The sequence below is a fragment of the Ailuropoda melanoleuca genome, chromosome 11 (assembly GCF_002007445.2).
Source record: "Ailuropoda melanoleuca isolate Jingjing chromosome 11, ASM200744v2, whole genome shotgun sequence".
Classification (NCBI taxonomy): domain Eukaryota; kingdom Metazoa; phylum Chordata; class Mammalia; order Carnivora; family Ursidae; genus Ailuropoda; species Ailuropoda melanoleuca.
The window spans coordinates 9657038-9681560 of record NC_048228.1 but is presented as its reverse complement, the minus strand read 5'-3'; the positions used below and the strand labels follow the sequence as shown (position 1 = coordinate 9681560).

At 45.0% G+C, this 24523-nt stretch overlaps 1 protein-coding gene across 6 annotated transcripts in view; it reads right to left on the bottom strand.

Moving 5' to 3' along the window:
- The window catches only part of PRDM2 (PR/SET domain 2), a 105349-nt gene that overhangs the window by 24437 nt on the left and 56389 nt on the right, over window positions 1-24523 (bottom strand). Inside the window, exons 1-3 of one of the 6 annotated variants that reach the window (XM_034671237.1) lie at window positions 19791-19842; window positions 16144-16254; window positions 6012-10392 (exon numbers count right to left, since the gene is read on the bottom strand). The exons of 1 other annotated variant lie outside the window; for it this stretch is intronic. In XM_034671237.1, coding sequence (XP_034527128.1) covers window positions 6012-10392; window positions 16144-16162 — 4400 coding nt within the window. In that variant the 5' untranslated portion in view covers window positions 16163-16254; window positions 19791-19842. Of the gene's footprint in view, window positions 1-1220; window positions 5896-6011; window positions 10393-16143; window positions 16255-19790; window positions 19843-24523 lie in introns of those variants that run through there. 4 more of the 6 variants (XM_034671233.1, XM_034671236.1, XM_034671234.1 and 1 more) reach the window with 4 other exon arrangements.

The window sequence follows — 24523 nt, the reverse complement described above, 5'->3', positions numbered from 1 at the left end:
CAGTAAAAAAAAGACCTCCTCCTTCTGGAAGGAAAACTCAGAGACTATCTAGCCCATTCCCTGCTAAGCAAATTGGGAACTAAGATCCAGAAAGTAAAGGAACTTGCCCAAGGCGAAGCCACCCACAGCAGGGACACAGAGGTCACCCATCACATGCCTGTTCACCGGCACGTGGAGGGATGGATGAATGGCGAGAACTCGGGCCACGTTGGAAACCCACTTCTCCTGTCCAGTGCTCGATCTCACAAGGCACAAGGCCCAACTCGTCAACAGGGCACTGGGTGACCTGAGCACCCGGTTTAGCAGAACATTTGAAACAAGGGCTCTGGAAAGGTGTTCTGAGGCTCCATCAAGCCCTCGCCTCCTCCACACCTGCCCCCTTCCCCTGGGTTTCAGTAACAGCGGAGTACGGTAAGGATGGTGAGCCAGAGACGGGACCATGTGGCCAAGGGAGGCTGATCACACCTTCGGCTTCACCACCGTTCCCTCAGATGCAGTAACACACAGAGAAAGGAAAAAAGTACGAGAACAGCAAGTGCTACAGTGGAAGACTTTATGAAACTTATATTCATTTTTAATTAAAAAAAAAAAACCCAGCAATTCCATATAAGCTTAATACAAACGTTACAACTGGTTTCTTCTTCCAGGGATTCTTAAAAAGAAAAATCCCCAAAGCAAGCTGTTAACAAGCACAGACGAAGCCAAGACGCCACACACGAAATTCTTTATTTCCCTCTTAGCAAAGTAAGTTCACAAAGTATTTCTCAGCACCACTGTCCCGACTGCATATCTACCCTCTCGATGGGATATAAGCAGTGTAACCAACATTCGGTGAATGCCAAATTGGAACAATTGAAGAGAGGTCGTCTGGGTGGACTCTATGCGCCGCACTTCCTACCGAGGGCAGCCTCCGACCTGACCGCTCCTGCGCGGCCCCCCTTCCTCTTCCTCCCTCAACTGCTCCCAAGGATGTACAAAAGCAGTCCTTTCACAAGGGTTTAGAAAGTGTTTTTATTGGTTACAATTATATAAAACGTATCACTTGAATTCCCTCTAGTTATTAAGTGCTGGCTAGCAATAGCGTAAAAACACTTCTTATACATCTGACAAGCTCCAATGATTTCTTTCATGCCAGGAGGGAAGAGCAACGGGCATGCCTGTCTATAATGACCCTCCCTCTCTCTCTCAAGGCTACATTGGTTAAAATCAACGGACAACCCTTTTGTATGTCAAATTGTAAATTTTAATGTTTTCATTAGAATAGTCTTTTATATCACTCTCCAACAAGAAACAATAAAATAACTAACAGCAAACTTCAATACAAGAACACGCTCCAGATTAACAACTCCAACAAAAATGTAAAATGTAAATCACATATAATACAATTGAAGTATCCAAAACAATTTAAATAATTTTAAATATTTTATTTTTAAACTGCTACAAATGCTTTGTACAACATTTCAACATAAAGTCCCCATAACAGAAATGTAACAAAATGGGAATGGTCGTGAAAGGGTTAAAGTGGCACAAATTCACCAAACAAGCATCAAACTACACATTTTCAGAGGTAGATTACTTTTAAAGTTGAGAACAAAAAACAACATGAATAAAACCAAGCCATTTTCCACCAACTCAGTCATCAATTAAGGGGAAGGCATAGAATGCACAGAGAAACGACACATCTACTCAGGACGAGGCCAATTTGCGGGTTTTTTGCTCTCTCTTTTAGAGACGGAAGTGTAAAACCTGGCACGTAAATTCATTCACATACTTACGTGTAGACACACATGTATAGAGGCCTGTGGTGTATCCTGGCTGCGGACATATTGCTACATAGTCCCCGATAATATAACAGTTACAAGTTAGTGCCAGATAATCATCTGACAGGATGATGTCCATGTGGATATATGAACACGACACTGGAAGAAGCATTAAAAAAAAAAAAAAAAAGTCCATATCCAATCTGGTGTCCTCCCCATTATGCTGGCAATCTGCTTGTGATACATATTTAAAACACAAAAACAAACATAAAAGAAGAACAAACAAGCTGAGAGGAGCTAAATGCCTCTCTGTATATAACTCATCTAAAAAGAAAGGCATCAAGAGCTGGTGTGGGACCAGAACATTTTAGAATGAGTGCATCAGAATTTGTCATCCCTGAAATCCACAGAGAACTACTCATAAACCAGAACCTGGTCTGCAAGGTTAAGTTCCAATCATTCCTTTCTCTGCTGTGTGCCAAGACCCAGGGCTGCACTCAGATCTGAGCCCCCAGTACCGTGGCGACATGCCCTCCTCTTCATACCCCGATCGCCCGGGAGCCCAGCGCACGTGCCAGGCTCCAGCAGAGCAGCAGAGACCCAACCCTAACCAGGGCAGCAAGAAACCTGCTGACAGTCAGTCGTGTGTTCGGATTTTTGAGTCAGCTTCAACTGGTCTTGCAAGCGTGGTGTATCTCATATCCTTGGCCATATTGCTTATCCTAAGTTAAGCACGCAATATCTTTATTTAGTCAATTACAGTCTGCTTTGTCTGGGGGTCTTTTCTACAGGAGGCTCCTAAAAAATAAGGAAACTGAAGATGAATGGCAACGTAACATCACCTGACATGACCTGACAGTGTTAAGGGAACGGTGCATAGACTATTCAACAAATGTCGTTTTGACAGCAACAGAAGGGCTCTGAAGGTACACGGGAACTTGGGTACCCTACTCGAGAGAGGCTGGGAGGGACCACAAGCAGGTCTCTTTGGAGTGGTGCGTGGCAGAGGCGGGTATGTGAAAACTTAGCATCATGGTGTTTTTTAAATCTATTCATGGCCAAGGGGAAAACACAGTCTGGTATTTCATGTTGCTTCTCCATCTTTAAGTGTTTAAATGGGAACACAGTATTTTTTTTTTAAGTTGCTCTGAAAGAAGCAGTAAAGAACGTAAGAACACCTTGAAATTTACAAAGACCAAAGATGGCTAGGAGCAGAGAATGTATCCCTTTCCTCGTCTTTCCATCAGTGGAAATGAGCCCTCAGCAAGAGATCTAACTCCAGTCCCACAACATGCAGGTGGGCTCTGGCTGCTGAACGTGAGAGGTGAGCCCACCACAGGGTAGGGTACGCTGGGTCGACAGCTGTCCTGGGACAATCTAAAGATGGGTGGTATGTCTGGTGTCCTCTGCTGCCTTGTGCTAAGAAGAGGATTGGAAACACATGTCTTTTTTACACCCTGACTGGCACAATGTCTTGTGCTCCAGGAAATGACCAACTGGCCAATTCTGCTGAGCCCTCAGCATTCAATGGGAAACTCTGACTTCATTCACATGGCTTGAGAAACTGTGGAATCCTTAACTGGCATTCAAATGTAAAATGTCTGAGTGCTGGGGACTAGCTCTTAATCACAGTTTGTTAGGATGAGACACACAGGAAAAGGATGTGCGGCCAGGCTGGTGCAAGTCCTTGAATATGCAACAGGCTAAGTAAAGCAACATCACTGAAAAAAAAACTAAGGCAAAACAACTCCTTCCAAACATGCACCACGAAATCATCCCTGAATAAAATCTACAAGCAGAAATATACTGAGAAGGGACGAAGACTACCGCGAAAACAATTCCTTTCCAGTGTAACACACCCCACACGGAGGGAGGATGAGGTCGGCTTTCTAAAAGCCCTGGGCTGGACAGTGATGACCCCCCCCCTCCCCAGGCCGGAGCTTAGGAATCCCAGTTTTAGAGTAAATGCTCAACAAGGTGCGAAGACGACCACAACAAACTCTCGGAAGGAATGCCCACACTCCTGGGTGCAGATAATTGAACTACGATGTCCTACGGAACGTGTTGGTTTTTTCACTTCCCATTTATGGTCACCTGTAAGCAGCCCCCCGTGTAAGACACACGTCCTTCATTCAGATGGGCCCACAGTACAGTGCCAGCGACTCCTGCCACCAGGGGCTGCTACCGGGGAGGGGAGGCCTGCTGCCACCATCTACCCGTTAGAAACAACAGCTGTTTTCTTATCAGACTCTTCAGTGTTTCCTCTTAGGCCAAATCCATTCCAGCAATGGAACCCTCTGTTAACTATCAAATAAAGCAAAATAATGAAAATTAACTGGAGCAAAGAAGAGAGACACAATTTTATTAGGCACTTTGGTCCTTTGCAGTTTTCAGGGTTCTTCAAAAAGCACTGGATGAGTAAGAGGCCAAGTGAATGAACTTCATACGTGTATACTTACTCACAGAGTTTAACTTTATAGTACTTTAATTTTTCATAACCTCATCCTTGAATTATATAAATGGGATCCAGTACAAAATGAGTGATTCTTTCAGGTAACACGGCAGACAAAAAGGGATGCACATAGTACATTCTAAAGCATCAACCACCCGGGGGATGTTTTTTAGTACAGTCACTGAAAATGATGGCATTTTCTGGTTCTTTAACCTTGAAAAGGACTCGGTTCAAGAACATCCTGTTATGGAACTTCCAGAACACAGACAGAGTACAAACAGGTACACAGTTAAACTGCTACAGGCGGGCAGCTTGAACAGCTGAGAAACAGGTGCGTATCTTCAGCAGGGCTAAGCTCCAAGATGCTGTATCATGCATACGCCACAGCCAGAGACCAGACGCCGAATTGGAACTACCGTGACAGATTTGTTAGTTCACTCACCACATTTTTAAAAATGTGACCCTTCATTCCTACAGTGAGTCATTCCAACCAGCCTTGGCTGATGACCCTTATCTACATCTCTCTTTAGCCACGACTTAAGGCACACCAGCACCAAGAACTCCACTCATCAAGTGTGCAGTGGTAACAGCATCTGAGTGCTCATGACCTCTCCAAAATGGCAGTCACTCTCCAGAATATTCATTCTAACAATTTGCCTGAAACACCAGAGAGTTTTCAGACATGGAAAGTTAGAGCCAAGAAAGCCCAGAGCCGAGCAGCTCATCACTCTGAAAGGACAAGATTTTAAAGTATTTTGCAGAAATGCTATCTGATGTTGACTCTTTTACATGGGATTCACCTGGAGCCATTATCCAGGAAACAGGGATTCCGAGAACGCACATCAGCTCGGGTTACTTAAGTAACTTGGAAAGTCTGAAAAGTCAGTATGACAAATTTAACTATTGCCCTGTGTTTTTAATGTGTCACTGAGAACAGTTCTTAATACAGGGAGGACACAGAATAAAACAGTGAAATCACCTCCAACCGAAGATGAATTCTTCCGCCATTACTGGGGGAACACAGGCGCTGACATGTGGAGCCGACCTGCCCTGGGCTGCCACACCTGCCGGAGGGACCTGCCAGGCTCTGCCCCCACTGCAAGGCCCTCAGAGCTCCCTCCTCTCCTTTCTTTGGAATCTGGTCTGTTTCCTATCCTACGTCTGGAGACAGGAGCGGGTGGGGGGGACCTAAGGCATCTTAAAAGGAGTACGGTGTTTTCATGTGTTTGTTTTAACTTAATGAGGCAACTTTTTCAAATTAAAACACTATAAAAGAAAGCATGAATAATAAAAGCTTGCTCAATTACTATAACTATGCTCCAGTCACAGAAATATTAAACAAGACTGCAATGTGGTTTCAATGAACTCGGTGATCCAACCTTAACCACGAGCAAGATCTATGATCCGGAAATAATACAAAGTGACACTGAGATATTACCCAAGATATGAAGGAAGCGTGAGAGAATTTCATCTTTTCGTAATAGAATTTTATCTTTTGACAGCTTTTTCATGGTTTCAAATTCAATTCACAACCAGCCCCGTTAAAGAAACGGTACCACTCGGTGAGTCCTAGGTCTGACACAAAAGCTGGGAATTCAGGTCTGAGGCAGCCAAAGCAGTGACCCTTCTTCGTGCCTCCAACTGAACCAACAGCTACTTCCTTTAAATGCTTATGTCAAAATTCTACAGGAAAAAGGAAAAAATAGCCATTGGGCAAGAATATTGTTTTCTTCCAACCGTCTTCCCCACCCCGCGCTCGTCAGCTCGGACTTCCTCTGGCCCTGGAAGACTCGGCTTACCTGAAGTCCTTCAGCTCCTGCTTGCCACCGCTGTCCTCCCTCCTGCTGTCCCCCGGGTCGGCAGAGGCTGCCAGCTGGAGGCTTCGGGTGACCGGCCCCCCACTCCGTTCTCTAGATTTTACATTGAACCGGTCTGTTCTTTTCTTACTGGCCAAAGCAGATTTGCTCTGCAAGACAGCTTTGCTCTTCTGGACCCGCACGTGCAGGCCCCGGGACGTCTTGCTCGCAAGCTGAGCAGAATGGTTCTTGGCCACAGCTTTGGGCTTTTTCCCCTCGACATGAGTTATTTTGGCCATTCTGATCGGGCTTGAGTTCCTTAAGGAGGAGCTTGGCTTTTTGGACTTGACTGAAGCTGCAAATTTGACATTCTGCTTGGACCTGAAGGACGAGGAGGGCAGCGGGACCGGTGCGGGGCCCGAGCTGCGCGCTCTGGTCTTGCCCAGAGGGGCCTGCATGCTTTGCATCTTAATCTCTGCGTCCGCCGTCCGGCGGCGGTGGCTGCTGCTGCTCTTGTCACCACTTGCAGGTGAGGAGTGCCCGCCTTTCTTGGATGAGTGGGAAGCTTTTTTTTTGGAGGGAGAGAGCGGTTTTTTGGGACAGCTGAAGGCGGCGTGTTTGTTCAGGCTGCCGATGTACGTGAACTCCCTGTTACAGTACGGGCAGATGTGCGAGGACGACTCGCAGGCCGTTTTTAAGTCGGCCTTCTGCTTCGCAGATTTGTTTTTCTGAAGGATTGCTTTCTGGACAAGCTGGTTTTTTTTCTTCAACGCGTTTAGTTTGAGCTTGTTCGAGGACATTTTGCTGAGCTCGACGCTAAAGTTCAGTCTTTTGGGCTGTCCCATTCGTCTGAAGGCGTTCTTCCCGGAGTTATCTAGAACCACCACACCGTTTTTGGGCTGTACAGTCTGTTTCAAGGGCACTGGGTTTTTCTTAGGGGTATACCTCTTCTTGTCACTGGCAGAAGCACACGCCAGGATGTGTTTGTGTAACTCCGGCATGTTGTCGACACCTTTCCCGCACTTGGTGCAGCGAATGGCAGTGGTGAACGTCTGTGGAATATTGTGTGTAGTGAAATTTGTGGCCGTCACGCCGATGCCCATGGGGTTTCGGTGATGGTACTGAAATGGGGGCGGTTTAAAGCTCGGGTAATGCTGATTGAGGCCCAGTCGGACATCTGGGTCTTTCGTTTTTATGCCAGAAGCCATGATTTTTATGGTTGTGTAGAGCTCTTCGGAGGAATCATTCAGCTCTTCTTCTTCTTTCGACACTTCTAAAGGATCGTCTGGCAAACTCTGCATATGCTCTCTATGGGCCTTGCTGGGGTCGGTGAAGTTCTGGGGCCTCAGGGTACCACTTTCAAACTCATGGTGGGTGCACACCTTGTCTGGGTGGAGATCTCGCTGGTGCTGCTGCAAATTGCACAAAAAAGCAAATTCCTTTTTACAAACGGAACACACAAAGATATTCCCAACTCCATGAAGCAAAAAGCGATGTTCTGACAGATCGGTTTTAGCCTTAAAGAGCTGCACACAAAATTCACATTTGAAGGGCCATTCTTCAGCATGGACAGATAAATGTTTGGTTAGATCTTTAATGGAAAGAAAAGGTGATTCACAGACATTGCAGACAAAGTTTTTGTTGAATGTTTCCTGAACAATCTCCTGTTCAACTGATGACTGGGGTTCTTCCCTGGGTTTCGGATCGTCATTCTCTAGTTCCTCCTGTTTGAAAGTTATCATGGGGAGAGAAACTTCCAGATTATCCCCAGAGGAAACAACAGATGATACTGCTGAGAGCGGTGGCGGCGAAGGGGAAGAGGAGGAAGATGAAGAGGAGAAGGAAGACGAGGAAGACGACGAGGAAGACGACGAGGAAAGGGTCGGGGGTCCGGGCGAAGCAGCAGACGTGAGCGGCTCCACGGAAGGGATGGGAGATGGTGACGGAGACACTGTAGGAGAGAGAATGGGAAGCGGGGACTGCACGGTGGCAGTCGAGAGAGGAGAGGGACATGGACGGGGAGATGCCTCGGAAGAGGGGACCGGAAGAGGGACAGTAGGAAGGAGTGGCGGCGGTGACGTGGCAACAGTCAACACGGGAGGACAGGCTGGGGGAGAAGAGGGGTGTGTTGGGATCAAGAGAGGAGGCAGCTGCCCAGAAGAAAGGGAAGAGGTCTGTAGGGCAGGCGAGGAAGGAGAGACAGTGGGTGGGGACTCAACCACAGGGGCCGATAAACTGGAGTCCGGGCCAAGGCCAGCGTCTGGCTGGGGGTCCAGGGACTGACAAGGACTCGGGCTCCGGGTCACATCTGCAGCGTTCTCTACAGGCAAATCGAGGCCGTTGTACTCATTGAGAAGAACCTTCTGCAGCATGCAGGTGGTGGGTTTCTTCTTCTTTACGGCACTGCAGGCTGGCTGCACCAGATGGTTTTCTTTGACCTCCTTGCCTTCGGAGTCACTGCAAGGCTTCTTATGCACACTGAGATCTAATACAGATTCCCACTGGACCGGAGTCTTGCCTGCGCCCTCAGCCTTCTGTTTGACGCCGCTGGATAAATCCAGGGGCTGCTGGTTGCACACATTGCTAAAGGCAGAACTGGCTGCCCACTCCTTAGATACTTTATACTCGTCAAAGCATGGCGGGCTCACAGCTTCTCTCTCCTCTCTCCCAGACAGACTCCACGCGGGTGAGTTGCTATGACTTTCTAATTTGGGCTTTTTGGAACCCAGAACTCCATCGGGCCACGTTGCTTTGCCGTCGCTTTGCTTTCCAAAGTCTCGAAGGGCAGGACTGTGCTGTGGGGAACTGGGAGGGGAACTGGTCCGCCGCTTAAACCTACTCGAGGTCACGGGGAGCATCGACGCGGGAGCGGACACACAAACGGGCCCTAACTTCGGTATTTCGCTCCCTGAAATGCCTGCAGGAGGAGGCAGCTTGTCCTGGGTCTGAAGAAGTTGTTTGAGCTTCGATGACAAGTACACACTTTTCTCTTTGTGGAAAGACACTGCCTCTGACGTGGCTATGCTGAGAGGCAGTAAGGAGCACGAGGGCACTGAGGGGTCGGGCTCCGTCTCGGCTTTGATTTTCGGTAGCGCGGGAGGACTCGCGGTTCTCCGTTTCTTGGACTCGCTGTTTGTGCCGCTGGAAGGCTCTTTAGGAAGATCATCTGCTACAGAGACCTGTGTGGTCTTTACATTTTGGGTGATCTCCACCGTAACAGGAGTAAGCAGACAATTTATCCCATACAAGTCTGCAGAGCTGGACTCCATCTCGATGACATCACAGTTACTCGTGCTGCTGCTGGTCTGAATTTTGCCATCAATATAGAACTTTAGGTTTTCAGAGATATTGCTGGAGATATCCATGATGTACACGTCATCTGCCTCCCCGTCCTCCTCCGGCTCTGTGCTGGGCACGTAGACGCTCTGGGCAGGCGGGGCCTGCTCCGCGGGCGGGTGCGGCTCCTCCAGGAGGCCCCCTTTCCGCCGCACGCCCTTGGGAATCAGATGGCGCTCGTGCACTCTGCGCTGGTGCCGTCTCATGTTAGTGTGCGTTCCAAAAACCTTCTTACAGTATTTGCACGGATGAAGCTCTTTAACTTCCCCATTCTCTTCCACGACAGAAGAACTGACAGTTTCCAGGGGGGCTTTCTCTGAATGCAAGAGCAGAGCGTCCTGCCCAAGGCCAGAAGGAGGTGAGTCATCGCTCGCAGCAGCGCTGTCGCCGGGGACTCTGCCATCAGCCGGGTCTTCGGGCGCCTGGAGCGCGAGGCTGGGCTTCCGCTTCAGCCCCGCCTCGTGGCGCCGCTCGTGCCTCCTCCTGTTGATCTGCGTGCCAAACGCTTTCCCACAGTACTTGCACTTAAAAGCATGATTGACTGTGGATATGTGGATGTGCATGTGACGTTCGAGACCCTGTTTGGTCGTGAACTTCCTCTCACAATGCTGACATGGAAACAGAAATGTCTCAAATATATCGCCGTTGGCCTCCTCTTTAGTTTTGGGAGTTCTGGAAACAGGTGGAACCTCTAGAGAGCCTACAAGCGTTTCTCTTGAAACATTTTTTGGTTCTTCTAATAAATCTTCTGGCTTCTCATCACATCGTATTTCTGGCTCTTTCACAGAACTTTCATTTGGCACGTCAGCTTCTTCCTCCCCCTCTTCCTCCAGCTCGTCATCTTCGTCCTCTTCCTCTTCCTCCTCCTCCTCCAAATCATTCACCTCACAGTCCGTGGCTTCTGGCTTCTCGTCTGGTTCTGTGTGGGGCTCACAGGCAGTGGGGGGGACGACTAGTTCCGGAAGCACATCCTGACTAACCGCCTCCTGAAGAATGGCTGTCTGCTCCACTACTGAGGCTGAAGGCTTCTCATCCTCTTCTTTGGGACCTAGAAAGCACAGGGAAACAGAAGCATGGGCATGAGGTCAAAAAGGAGCGACTTTACGATCAATTCTCACTATTCAAGCGATTTCTCTTATCACCGAAGATGTGTATGGGAGACCATGATCAGCAACAGAAAGCTCTACCTCCCCATTTATAAAGCTGTATTAGATAGGAATTCATTTTGTTCATTTACTCAACAAATATTTACAGAGTGCCTGCTACACACCAGGCCACACACTGTGCGGTAAGGATACGTACGTGAGCCAAGTGTGCCCACGTGGAGCTTCGAATCTCTTCCGTGTTCAGCCACACATATAAATACAATTTTGTTGACAGAAACTGTAGGACCTACAACTGTGCTGGAGGTGCACCTGGGTGGCCCAGTCAGTTAAGTGTCTGCCTTAGGCTCAGGTCATGATCCCAGGATCCTAGGATCAAGCCCCACACTGGGCTCCCTGCTTGTCTCTCTCCCTCTGCCCCTCCCCACGCTTGTTCTCTCACACGAGTACGAGTACTCTCTCTCTACTCTCAAATAAATAAAACCTTAAAGAAAAAAAGAAAAGAAAAGAAAAGAAAAGAAACCTGTGTTGGATATTGACAAATTACTGGATTCGAAACTGGATTCAGGTCCAGCATCCAGTGATACTGGATATCAAGAGTCTTGCCGTGACTTCTAATTCCTCATGATTCCACAATGAAACTAGAAAACTGTTAATCACATTTCCAGGTTAGGTTCTTCGTAGGCTATCTTGAATAGAATGATTCTCTCCCTCCTTCCTGACCAAAACTATGTATTTAGAAGCTAGGACATTTTCCAAGCCTAATCAAATTATTAAGAACTCAGGAGCTGTGGAGAAAAAGGAACCCTTACACACTGTTGCTGGGAATGCAAACTGGTACAGCCACTGTGGAAGACAGTACGGAGATTCCTCAAAAAAATAAAAAATAGAACTGCCCTAAGATCCAGTAATCGCAATACTGGGTATTTAGCCCCCCAAAATACAAAAACACCAATTCAAAAGGATACATGCACCCCTATGCTTACTGCAGCATTATTTACAACAGCCAAACCATGAAAGAAGCCCAAGTGTCCATCCATAGTTGAATGGATAAAGAATATGTGGTATATACACACACAGACACACACACACACAAGAATATTATTCAGCCATAATAAAGAATGAAATCCTGCCATTTTCAACAACATGGATGGAGCTAGAGTATAATGCTAAGCAAAGTACGTCAGTCAAAGAAAGACAAATACTATATGACCTCACGCAAGTGTGGAATTTAAGAAACAAAACAAATAAGCAAAGGGGAAAAAAGAGAGAAAAAGACAAACCAAGAAACAGATTCTTAACTACAGAGAACAAACTGGTAGTTACCAGAGGTGAGGTGGGAGGGGTGGGTGAAACAGGTGCTGGGGATTAAGAGCACACTTACCATCACACAGAACTACCGAAGCACTATACACTGTACACCTGAAACCAATGTAACACTATATTAACTATACCGGAATTAAAATAAAAGCTTAAGAGAAAGAAAAAAGAACTCAGGAGCACCTGAAGAAGGAAATAAAGACCTGAAGTGACTTCTGAGTCTCTATACCCAGAAGAAACCCACCCAAGCCCAACCTGAGGTAGACAGCAGACAGGTGGCCAGGGAAGGACTCACCGGTAAGATGGTAGTGGAGCAGAGGCCTAAAGAAAATGAGTCACACAAATATCTGGGGGAGGGAAGCCCTCCAGACAGAGGAAACAGCAGACACAGAAGCTCTGAGTCAACAAGTTAGATGTGTTCAAAAAAACCAGCAAGAAGTCAGAAAGGCTGGGGTGGAGATGGACTGAAAAAAAGAAACTCTAGGTGGACAAGGATGGAGGCAGGGAGAGGTGATGGGAAGTGGTCAGACCCTGGATATATTTTGAAGATAAAAGGCTGACAAGAGTGCTGACTGGCTGTGGTGGGTAGGAGAGAGAGGGAGGGAGAGAGGGAGGAGTCAAGGAGGATTCCACAGCAACTGGAATAATCCTATTTACTGAAAGACTGAGGGAAAAGCAGGTCTGAGCCCCCCCCCAACCCCCCCACCCCCGTGACTGTGTGTGTCAAGGGGGAATCAAGAGTTACTTTGGAGAGACAGAGACACACACACACCCCCGAGTAAAGATAATAGTAAGTCATTTGTTTTACAGGACTCAATTTCAACAAAGAGGCTGAGCCCAGACTGTACAAGTCCTCAAACTACAAGTGGTATTTGGAGCATGGGACTGCACGAAGCCACCTGGAGAATGAATGCAGACTGAAGAGAGGCAGGAAGACAGTCCCCCAGATGACTCCAGCACTTACAGGTCAGAAGAATGGCAAGTGAGGTTATCTGGAGAGCCAAGAAGAGGAAAGAAAGTTTCAAAAGGAGAAAGAGATCAGCTGTGTCCAGAGCTATGAATGGGTTGGCTAAGAGGAGGACAGAGAGCTAAACAACTAATTTACCAAGGTGGAGGTGTGGGGGCGGTGGTGACAACAATTTTAGCAGAGCAGTGGGGACAAATGCCTAATGGAGCTCCTATGACAATGGACAGAGCAGGGAGACAGGGAGACTGTAGTGAAGCTATAAAGGAAACCAGAGATGTGGAGCAGTGGCTGGAAAGAATCACAGGGACAGCAAGGGACTCTAAGACAGGCACTGTCACGAGCCCATTTAATGATGACGGGGATGGTCCACCATGCTTTCTCTACAGTACCACCCGAGTCCCTGCTGAATCAGGCCCCTTTTAAGAAAATGAAACAAGCATTAAGAAAGGCTCCGTAAAGGAAGCAGAGCTACTGTGACTTCTGGCTCTTCATTCACTGGCCCAATATATGCCAGTACTAGGTGAATGTGGCTGTCAAGATCCTTATTCTCACAGAGCTTCACTGTAACGGGAGCCACATATGAGTAACAATACTGTCGTGAATTAATGGCCATGCTTTGGGGAAGTACGGGTTGCTGCGGAAGCATGCGGGACAAACACCTAATAACGACTTCGTTAATCAGGGAAGGAAGGTTTCTCAGAGAAAGGACTGAGCAGGCTGAACCTGAAGGTCAAGGACAGAAAAGGAAAAGCAAGCAGGAGGAATCAAAACATGTAGCACCCTAGAAATTAGTCTGGACTTACCTGGGGACAGTGGGGTTCCATTAAGGTATTTTAAAGCAGGAGAGTGCTGTTTGGGAGATCTGGCTGCAATGTGGCTTGGCTTACAGGTTTGGGAGAAGGACATTCCTGGAAGCAGGAGATGAATTCCAAGGCGGGGGTATTAGAAGGGAGAGGATGGGGCTACACTAAGAGACAGAAATGGAAAGAAGCAATGGACAGAGAAAAGAGTGGCCAGACTGTCAAGAGAAGAGACCTGTCAACAGACCTAGTGACCACCTGGATGTGGGGAGGAGGGGCTAAAAAAGGCCAACCTTCCCAGCTCTGCAAACACCAGGTATTTGTGGCAAGCTCACCTGCTCAGTCCTAGCCCCCTGGTCATTCAGCTTTACTTTTACCTGTCTGTCCGCTACCTCTCTCCCAACAGACCAGCCTTCTCTCCCCGAAAACAAACTTCATTAATCCCAGGAGTTCACAGACTGGGACACTCGTCATTTGATGGTGGGAGGAGCTAACTCCCTTTCCAAATACATTTTCAACAAAGACCCAGCATCTTGCTAAAAAGTCAACATGAGACAACAGAAAACGAAAATAAAATCTCCAAGGCTTAGAAATTTTATTTTATTTTTTAAAGATTTCTATTCATTTATTTGACAGAGACAGACAGGCAAAGAGAGAGAACATAAGCAGGGGGAGTGGGAGAGGAAGAAGCAGGCTTCCGGCAGAGGAGCCCGATGTGGGGCTCGATCCCGGAACGCCGGGATCATGCCCTGAGCGGAAGGCAAGACACTTAACAACTGTGCCACCCAGGCGCCCCAGGCTAGGAAATTTTAGAGTCATTAGCCAATTTCTGTGGCTTCTGTTACTGGAGGAAAAAAAAATTCTTTCCCTGTGATTGGTAAACAATCCCAGACTTAAAACTGTCCAAAGTAATATGGGGCAAAACACTCAGAGCTCTATTAAATTACTAGTAAGGCCCACAGCAACGTGTATCCATACACTCGATGAGGTCTGTTGAGTTTTAAAAATAGAGGAAGGTTTGGGGAACACAAGGAAGAGTCTGGACTATTTGCTCAGTACACAGACCACTTGCTGAGGACAATGCAGAACATTCAGGAGAAGCTGACAACTAGCCTGTAAGGAACCAATCACACTTTGACCAGCTATTCCACAAACAGGTAAATATTAGATACTTTCCTTCATAGGACTTAATGTTATTTCAGGAATAAATAACTTGTCTTCAATTACTGAAGGGGAGAGAGGGCTGCTGGATTTTCTTTTTTAATTCTGCCACTAAAGGCACTGAGATTCTTTAAGTATTTGTGCTGTTGTTCAAACAAAAGTCTTAATTAGCAAAATCTGCTATCAGCATGCAGAACTTAGTTTTAAAAGGCTCTAGGAAATCAACCTGTCTGTTCTTGCTTCATAAAATGCCACAGGAAATTATAATCGTTTATGAATGTCATCACTGCAAACAGTGCTAATAAAGTGGTTTTATAAAGGGCATCCAAATACTCTGGTTTCTCTTCAGATAATCCTTCGCCCTTTTTAAAGGCATCAAAAATGTTTTGTTGGGTTTTTTTTTTTTTTCTCTACGAATGTTTCTTGAAAGAGTCACAAGCCTATCATTTTGAAATTTGCCTGTCTGGGTCACTACAAACAATTCTTAGAAACCTCCCGTCTCTGCATATATTTTGCCACATAACGAATTAAGATACACCTCCCTCATTTCTGTTATCGATGGTCTCAATATAGTCGCTCAAGTGCAAGGAGCTCAGAGCAATCTGCCTTTCTGATGAACTTTCAATCCATGCCTCTCTGAATTCTCACATCACTGAGGGCCTACAGTATCAATCCTTAGAAGGGATGATAAAGAAGAAAATTTGGTGTGGAGAAACAGGAAGAAATAAAATAGTAAGAATTTAATTTCTAACAAAAAACAAGGAACGTGATCCAGGGGTCCTAGGATAGAGCCCTAAGGCAGGCTCACTGCTCAGCGGGAGTCTGCTTCTCCCTCTGCCCCTCCCCCCCACTCCTGCTCCCACTCTCTCTTTCTCTTTCAAATAAATAAATAAAATCTTTAAAAAAACAAAAACAGAATACTCTTCACGCTGCACACTTTTCATGCGGACATATAAAATCAAAGGTGTCTGATATTTCAAGTAAATGTTTAACTGAAGTGCAAAACATAACAATGCAAGTATATAAATCATAAGTATACAGCTAGATAAAACGTTCACAGAGTAAATACACTGATGTACCCACCCCACAGCTCAGGGATGAACTAGTGCCAGCGTCCCAGAAGCCTTCTGAAGTCCCTGCCACTCTGACTTCTATCACCAGAGATTTGTTTCGATGGTTCTGAACTTTATAAATTATTTATAAATGTAATCATATAGTATGTTTCATTTCATTTAACCAGAATAATTTCGTTTTTAACAAAGAAGGTCTTTAATAATATTTGTAAGGGGAGGTGGGATGTGGAAGGCTCAGTTCATCATATTAACAGGCAGCCTTTTACTGTTAACCCTTTCCAGTTCTTGGATGAAGTCTCAGAAGGGCATCCCAAGGAGATTTACAGTAACTGGTGATACATACCCAAATCATACAAGTCCAACTTCCAAGCTTACCTTCCGCAGAATCTCTCATATTTGCAGAAGCAGAATCTGGTTCGCTTGTCTTCAGCTGTAGGTCTTCGGTTTTGTTTGCTTTGTTTTTACTTTCCTGGGATTTTTTCTTCCCTAAAACACAACATTTATTTATTTACTTACTGACTCACCATTACCCTGAATTCTTGAAAAAGACAATTACTAATCCAATGACAGCAAACTGTAGATTTCTAGGCAATTATCATATCAGATTTCTAAAGAAAGGAACAAAAAATGACTAAGATGACTAAGAATACTTTTAAGTCATGTCAGAGAAAAAGAAAGAAACCCATAAACCCTGTATTCTTGGGCATTAGTTCCCCTATCAAACTAACAGATCATCTATTCTCGAAAAGTTAAAAATACTGACGTCAGAGAAAAATGAGAGAGATAACTAACACCTGAGTTTCAAGACCACACAAACAATAAGGACTGGCATACGTCTGACTGTAAGAAGCACACTGGGGAAAAAACAAGACAGTATAACTTGGGTCCCTTTTAGTTAAGATATGCTTATCCATAACTGTCAAAGCGAAACACCAGAAGCAGGTTGAATTGCAAAGGATGCATGTGTGCAGTGGCTCAAATATCAAATGCAGAGTAATTATGAATAATTCACTGTCAAGTCGGCATGAATTCTAAGGGTCCCTAGAGACCTGACTCCAGGTACAGTACAATTCGGGATTTCATTAACAACTCGAAGAATAGAATTCAGGAAACACTAACTGCATTCCAACCGATACCACAGTTCAGAAGGTAAGATTAAAATGCAGTGCATTTCTGACAAGCTGGAACAATGAGCTCAGGTCACTGAACCAAGATTTCAATATGGATAAGTAATTCTCTAGGAAAGTACTAATACTGAAGGTTTGGAAGCTCGGTCTCTTTGGGATTTAAGCAGAATTTGCGGCCCTCTTTTATTTTTTTTAAATTCCAAGTTTCTTCTTCCTGATGGCTCTAGTTTTTCAGTTTTCAGATTCAGAGCAGGTTCCTCTTCATCCTCCCCAAACACTCTTGCTTCTCCTCCTGCAACACTCTCCCCACCAGGCCTCGCAGAGCTGTCCTTTCTCTTTCAGAACAAACCTGACACCTTTTTGTCCGAACTAGTAAGACGACAAACCGGAAACCACTCACTGCTCCTGGAAAACGGTATTCTCCGTAACAGAACATCACTACAGAGGAGCAAAATTAACTAAAATATAGACAATACATGAAAATGAGGTGAGAGACACAAACAACATTGAAAAGTTCATAATGGTTAAAAACGGAAACACCAATTATAATATGAAGCAAATACTAACCCTAAAAAAGCACCACCAGATTTTGACAAATAATTAAGAGATGAACAAGGGGGGGAGTACAAAATACTCAATAAACTGGCCATTTGTCAGTCTTCAGCAAATTCTAAAATACTATTTTAAACTCCTAATTTTTCAGTCCATGAAAAAAAAAAAAAAAGATGCTTTGATGCTTTCTGCCATGATGTAAGAGTTCGCTCAGATAAATTCCTGATAACACCTCCATCCCTCATTCCCAAAGGCATCTAACATGGGACTCAGACCCAAGCAAGCACTTCAGTGAAACCACATTCTGGTGGGAACAGAAGCCAAGGGCCTGCAGGTGGAAGGATTATAAACCAATCCCCTCCGTGAAGGGCAAGGACATGAAAACACTTTTTCACAGGAAGAAGTAACCTCCTCTTGAAATTCTTTCTCTCTTTGTCAACTGACGGGCACTGAACCTAAATCTGATGATGGCAAGGCTCTTGAGGAACCCAGCTGTGCTCCAGGCTGTCTTCCAGCCAGTTTTCTTATCTTCACGGTGACAGATGCCCCTCCCTGCGTGTGATGCCCAGTCCCTATCCGATCGCTGGTGGCAAACAATGCAAGTAGAACTGATTACCGGCTACTAACACGGCTGCTCTAACGCTGCAGGTTCGTGCCTGCTGAGAACCACGGAGGACTCCTGGTGCTCTAGGACGCTTCATTCAAAAGTTATATTCAGAAGAGTTTTTCCCTGGATCACAAACACGAAAGTGTGATAAGACATCACGTACCCCTCATGTAACCCTAACAGCCCAAGGAATAACCGTTTCTTACCTCTTACTTTCTACTTTGCACAGGTCTGAGCTTTTGAAATAAGTAAAAATGGAGGTATAGTGTACACTTAGCCTGTTACGCATAAATCTTACATACATTAAAACAAGTACACACTGTGAAATTTAATAGAAAAACAGATGTCAATTTATTGTAATACAATCCCTTACAAAAGCAATTCAAAGATTTTCTGCCACCTTTCAAGTGCCATACAAAACTGGTTAGCAGGTCTTACAAAAAAACCGGCCTGTATGTAAACAGAGTATTCAATAAGTGAAGTTCTTAGATTTATACTATAATAAAACAGCACAACTTTAATAATACCATTCACTAATCTGTATTCAGACTGAAATCACACAATTATCCAAAAGGCAAAAGTACTATTTTAAGTTTCATTCCCAGTCTAAAAGAATATTAAAACACCTAACTGATACTAAATACCCTGTCTACTTCTGACCTCTCCAAACCTAATCAGTGAGCAGTGTCCCCACCCCCCCCACCCCCAGGTGCCCTCTTTTAAAAATGAGACCAAGAAACCTTGATTCCCTGTGAAGAGAAACCACTTGAAGTAAGGACACATGCACCCTATTCAGAGGGCCACAGACTGCCCGGGCGTCCCACGAATGACACCCTCTGCTGTGGGGCCGTCTCATGCACTGGAAGACGCTCGGCAGCATCCGTGATCTCCACCCACTAGATGCCAGTAGCAGCCCCACTTTTAACTGTGACAAGCCAAAGTCCCCAGACATGACCAAATGTCCGGGGTGGGAGTGGGAGGTCTCCCCAGGTTAAGAGCCACTGGGCTGAACCAATACAATACAGGTCATGAAAGACATAATAGGGCTCTGCAGTCTATATATTTAAGAATTTTTAAGTATCTGAATACCATTAATAAATCACTTGCAAAAACTAAAGGAAAGAACAATTAAACGTACTCCCAAGTACCTCTGGTAAACACTGACAGACTCAGTATATCGTGGATATGAGTCTATCATGATCTAATTATCATTCACGAGACTGAGATTACCAGACACATGAAAGGATCCTCACAATCTTAATCAGAAACATTTAGCACTTCAGTTACTTCCCATTAGGACCATAGACTAGAGATGAAGGGGCTATCGAAACCACCTGTCCTACCTGCTATTTTGAGAGAAAAATGAAGGCCAGGGCCCCAGAGGGACTAACTAATCAGTCTATGAGAGAACAGAAATTAGGACCCTGGTGTCCCAACCCACACTTAGGCATGCTTGGTGTCACTCACAAAGCCAAATACTGCGATAACAGTGTAACAGGTGGGGGAACCTGCTCCATTTCCTTACATAAGTAAATTTCGTTTCCTGATACTTGGTTTCTGTTCTATTTGTAATCAAACTAAAAGAGAAAACAAACACAAGCCAATCACCACAAACAACTTCTAAGGACTCTTACAAAGGGGCATGGGGGCTTGTTCAGGTCTGTGAGGCAGGAGGGGCCTCAAGAACGGGTCGGCAGAGCCCACGGGGAGCCTGGTAAGTACACGTGTGCACTTACCATCAGGTTCCTGAAGGGTCCTACATAGAAGCTACTGCCAGCTGCGTGCTCCACTTGGTCTAAACAAGAAAGATACAGGAATGAAACACAAGGAAAGTGAAATGGAAACGCCAACAAAGAACATAATGGAGGACAGGACAAACTTCATGTATATAAGGAAAAGAAATACACAGTTATGAGGAAAATCGAATGAAACAGAAGGAAAAGAGCAGTTACCTACTGCATCAAGGTTCTCACACACAAAAACAAAAATTAAAAAAATTAATCTTTAACTGTGTTCTCAGCCACTGACAGGAGGACCCGCTCGGTATACTTACTCTCAGGCCTGTGCCACGACCGCACTGCAAAAACAGACGCTCTTACCACTTTCTGCTGGAAGACCCCGAAGTCCCCATCCACACCTCTCACCTTACAGATACCAAAGGACCAGAGAGTGAAGTCATCTGCGCAAGGTCACGCAACTAAATTAGCTCTAGAGTCAGAATGAACCCACAAGGATGATGATGCTAAAAGTGTTCTTGCTACTAACATTTCTTAAGACCAGTAATGACACAATTAAAAATATCATACTCTATACAAAGCGCTTTTTTTTTTTAAAAGATTTTATTAGAAAGAGAGAGAGCATGCACATGAGCAGGGGAGGAGTGGAGGGAGAGGAAGAGAATCCCAAGCATGCTCCCGGCTGAGCATGGGGCTCCACAGAAGGCTCGATCCCACAACCCTGAGCCAAAACCAAGAGTCGGATGCTCAGCCGACTGAGCCACCCAGGTGCCCCTACAAAGCACTTTCTATGGTTTATCTCACTTGGTTTCAAGGGCAAATGAAAGAAAAGTGGTAGAGACTTCCACTGCATTTATAGGAAAGGAACAAGAACCAAATTGGAGTGATTTTTTCCCATTTCAATTTTATCTGATGCCAGAAACACTTACCAGTCAATAGCATAGAACCTCAATCTAAGCAAATATGATTCACCATTAAATAGTATCAATAAAACTGGGTTTTCTAGTGAAAGAGCTACCATATAGGGAAGTCCAACAGTCATAATGACTACTCTTTAAAGATAATGTCTAGCATTACTCCTCTGGTGCCTGGAATGCAAGGTGCAAAATCAAAACTGCCTAAAGCATCACGTAAATAATTTAACCTAGGTCTGGACTGTGTTCTACTAGTCTAATAAAACTGGTCAAACACTAGCAAATTCTAGAGAATAATGTTTCACTTAAAAATGTGCAGGCTTCAGAGAAAACACAAAATTCTAGAAGGCATGCTCAAGTTACATTAAAAATTCATCACAACAGTGAAGGCTCACGCATTTTGTGATTTCAGTGAATTAAATTTAGAACCCTATGTAATTCTACGTGTGCTGCCTCCTCACTCTGGGGAGCTACCCAACTCCTAGGTATAAAATCAGAATTCAGTACTGGTGCACAGAAGCAGGTCTCTCTGGTCTTTGCATAGGGAGCTCACCATCTTACTCAGATACACAGCTGATTTCACACCAGGTGAGGCCCATCTCTGAGCACTTACCACATAAGATCATTGAGAACATGAGCTGCCCTGAACAGGAGCCTCACGGACTCCCCCCCAAAGGACCCCCCCGGAAGGACTCTCCTAAAAGACGGGTTGGGCCTGCTGCCTCCAGTGCCTCGCCTCTCTCTGAGCCCTTCATCTTGGCAACTGTGCCTCCATCTACTCCCCTCCACTGGAGCCCCACTTGGCATGGTTACCTCTGATTTCGTGACTACAAAACCCTACGTTTCTTTAGGCTTCATGTGCCCCAGGTTTCCCCTCTGTGTCTGACAGTTGCATGGATCTGACATTCCTAAGATTCCTCTCCCCAGCCTCGTGACACCACCATCTACCATCTCCTCCTTTTGTGACCACTCTTGCACAGGATCTTCCTCTGCTCCCTGCCCTCATAAGAAATCTAAAGACTGGAGGCTTTCCTACAAGGCTGAAGAAAGGCTGAGCTGAGGGCACACATCTTAGAGAAAAGAACAGACATGGGACACAGGAATAATGGGCTATGTTAAAAGGGAAGAGAGAAGAACCTATGATGTGAAGCAGGAGACTCAAAGGTGGTCTTATCTGCTCCCCAAACTCCATCAACATGCCTCTTGAAGCTTTATCTCATTATAGGAGTTGCCTAAAATCTCACAGCAAGTTGGTAGCAAACCTGGGACTTTTATTCCCATCCGATTCACTATTCTGTCCACTGTGTTCCAGAGGCCTTGCTGTGAGTGACACTATCTGAGCCCTAATTCTTTTACTCTTAAGAAAGATAATTAATGGTGCCATCTGCATTGCAGGCAAGTTTGAGAAATTTATCATAAAAACATAAAGTCAATATAGAGCTTTTCTAATCTGTGAAAGGCAAGGATGTAGCTTTCATGACAGCAGGCTGGCACGGCCCCGACAGCAGCACTCAGAATACCAGCTTCAGAGGGAAGTCCGAGTTCCACAGGCAAAGTGAAATGCTTGGCTGGGAGAAAAGCATAAAGTTCAGGGGCACCTGGCTGGCTCAGTCGGTAGGGCACATGACTCTCGATCTCAGAGTTGTGAGTTCAAGCCCCACGCTGGGCATTAAGCCGACTCAAAAAACATAAATTAAAAAATGTTAAAAAAGCATAAAGTTCATGTTAAATGACTTCTCCACGGGATTAAAACACACACGTGTGCACGCACGTCATCTCTAACAGACCAGGTAGTGAGGAAGGGGCATCGATGTATGATACCCAAGTCATGGGCTGAAAGAATGACGACTGAGGTGTTCCGTGGGAGCTGGTAAAGGGAGCGGAGTCAGAGCCCAGCAGTCTTCTATGTGGGGGTGGTTAACATTCTGCAGTTGGTGTTGCTGAGTACAGAGGAAGGAAGCTGGAAACATATATGCAAATAAATTTTCCATAAGGAATTAACAGGCCATTTTAATAATTTCAGGTATGCTTAAAAAAGAAAACCAGAAGATGACTCAGTAAAGTCAGGAGAAGTCACGGTCAGGGCGCACAGGAACTGGACAGCAGGACTGAGGCCGAGAGCAGAGCTTCTGAAACCACGGCCAGAAAGGCTCCGGCAAACGTCAGCCGAGCTGCACACGGGATGGGGTGTGTCCATCAGATGGTCAGAGTGGCCCTTACGGCTGCCCAAGGTGACACTGGGGGAACACAAGCCACTCAGAGCCTCGCCCCAGCTCTCCACAGTGTTTGGGAGAGAACATTTTGAAGTGGCAAGCTGCTGTGCAGCAACTGGTTTTCATGACAGTAACGTGCTTTACATTTTCTATACATTTCTTTTATACTTCAAATAACTTTTATACTTAAAATAACTTGAAAATGTACCTAACAGTAAAAAAAATTCTTTTAAGCAGCTTGGGCACAATTTCAACCGTTTTCTGTGGTTAGACTCACCAAGAGAGCTGTCTGTAATCCTGGAGACAAATTATAAAAATAAAACCTCTTTGGTTTTAAGTTGCTCATAGTATTAAAACAGGACTCAAGGCTTTGCTCCCAACAGAAACAATGGAAAAGTTCTGGATTTTTCAGTGCCGCAGATCCCAGTGTAAATTCCTGGGATGCTTTCATTGTGCGGGGGGGNGTGTAAATTCCTGGGATGCTTTCATTGTGGTCTGGCCCGCAACTCTTCCACATGCCAGCTCAAGGGAGGAACAGCAAGGATCACATCTGAAGGGAGCTTTTAATTTCTCTAAAAAAGGCTTTTAGCGGCTTTGAGTGGATAATTCCAAATACCAGAAAAGGCTCCCCAAATAAACTTTAACAAATTCAAATTGAGAAAGCATTGCATTTCCTTACACTCTTTGGAACCTCAAAGTCTTGTGGCATGAACAAAATGATTTTAGAGACTAAATACCTCTGAAACTTAAACAAGCTGCCAGACTGTTCTACTTTATAATTATTTTAATTTCTAGGGTTCTTCTCACGGATCTCCAGTAGCTTTTTTTTTTTTTAATGATTTTTTTATTATATTATGTTAGTCACCATACAGTACATGCCCGGATTCCGATGTAAAGTTCGATGCTTCCAGTAGCTTTTATTTTAAAGGGGGGAAAATGTATCTAAAGTCTGAAAACCTTGCATAGAAAACGTGAGTCGGCAACTACATTAACTCCAGTTCAAGAGTCCGTGTACTGTATGGTGATTAACATAATAAAAAAAATCATTAAAAAATAAATAAATAAAAGCTTAAAAAAAAAAAAAAAGAGTCCGTCCCCAGAGGCCAAACAAACAGGGACTGGGATCTAAGGTAGGGAGGGGGGTGTGTGGCCTACACCTGGCAACCCCCTGAAACAGAGCAACAGAGCGCAGAGCCACACCCTAGAGAATTGGTATCCTCAGCTGAAAGGAAAGTCATTTATGATAAATTTTACAATACTATATCATGATGAATTAACTGGGAAATTTAGATTAAAAATACTTTCAGGAAGTGAGATCTAGATATAAATCTGAGAGAAGACACCATTACAACACTTAAAATCATTATCTACATTTGTTTACAGAAATGCTCAGAGGAACAGTGGCCAAGCCACATCACCAAGAAAGGTATTATACCTGTTTATGTGTTCATATTTTTTCAAATGAACATTTGGTTACAGTATGCAAAAAAGAAATGAACACATTATTTTTGAAAGAAGTACCTAACAAAGGCAAAATTAATGAGGCAACTGAAAATGGCCACTATTGGTTGATTTTATAACAGTATAATCTGGAAAAGTTCTCAAT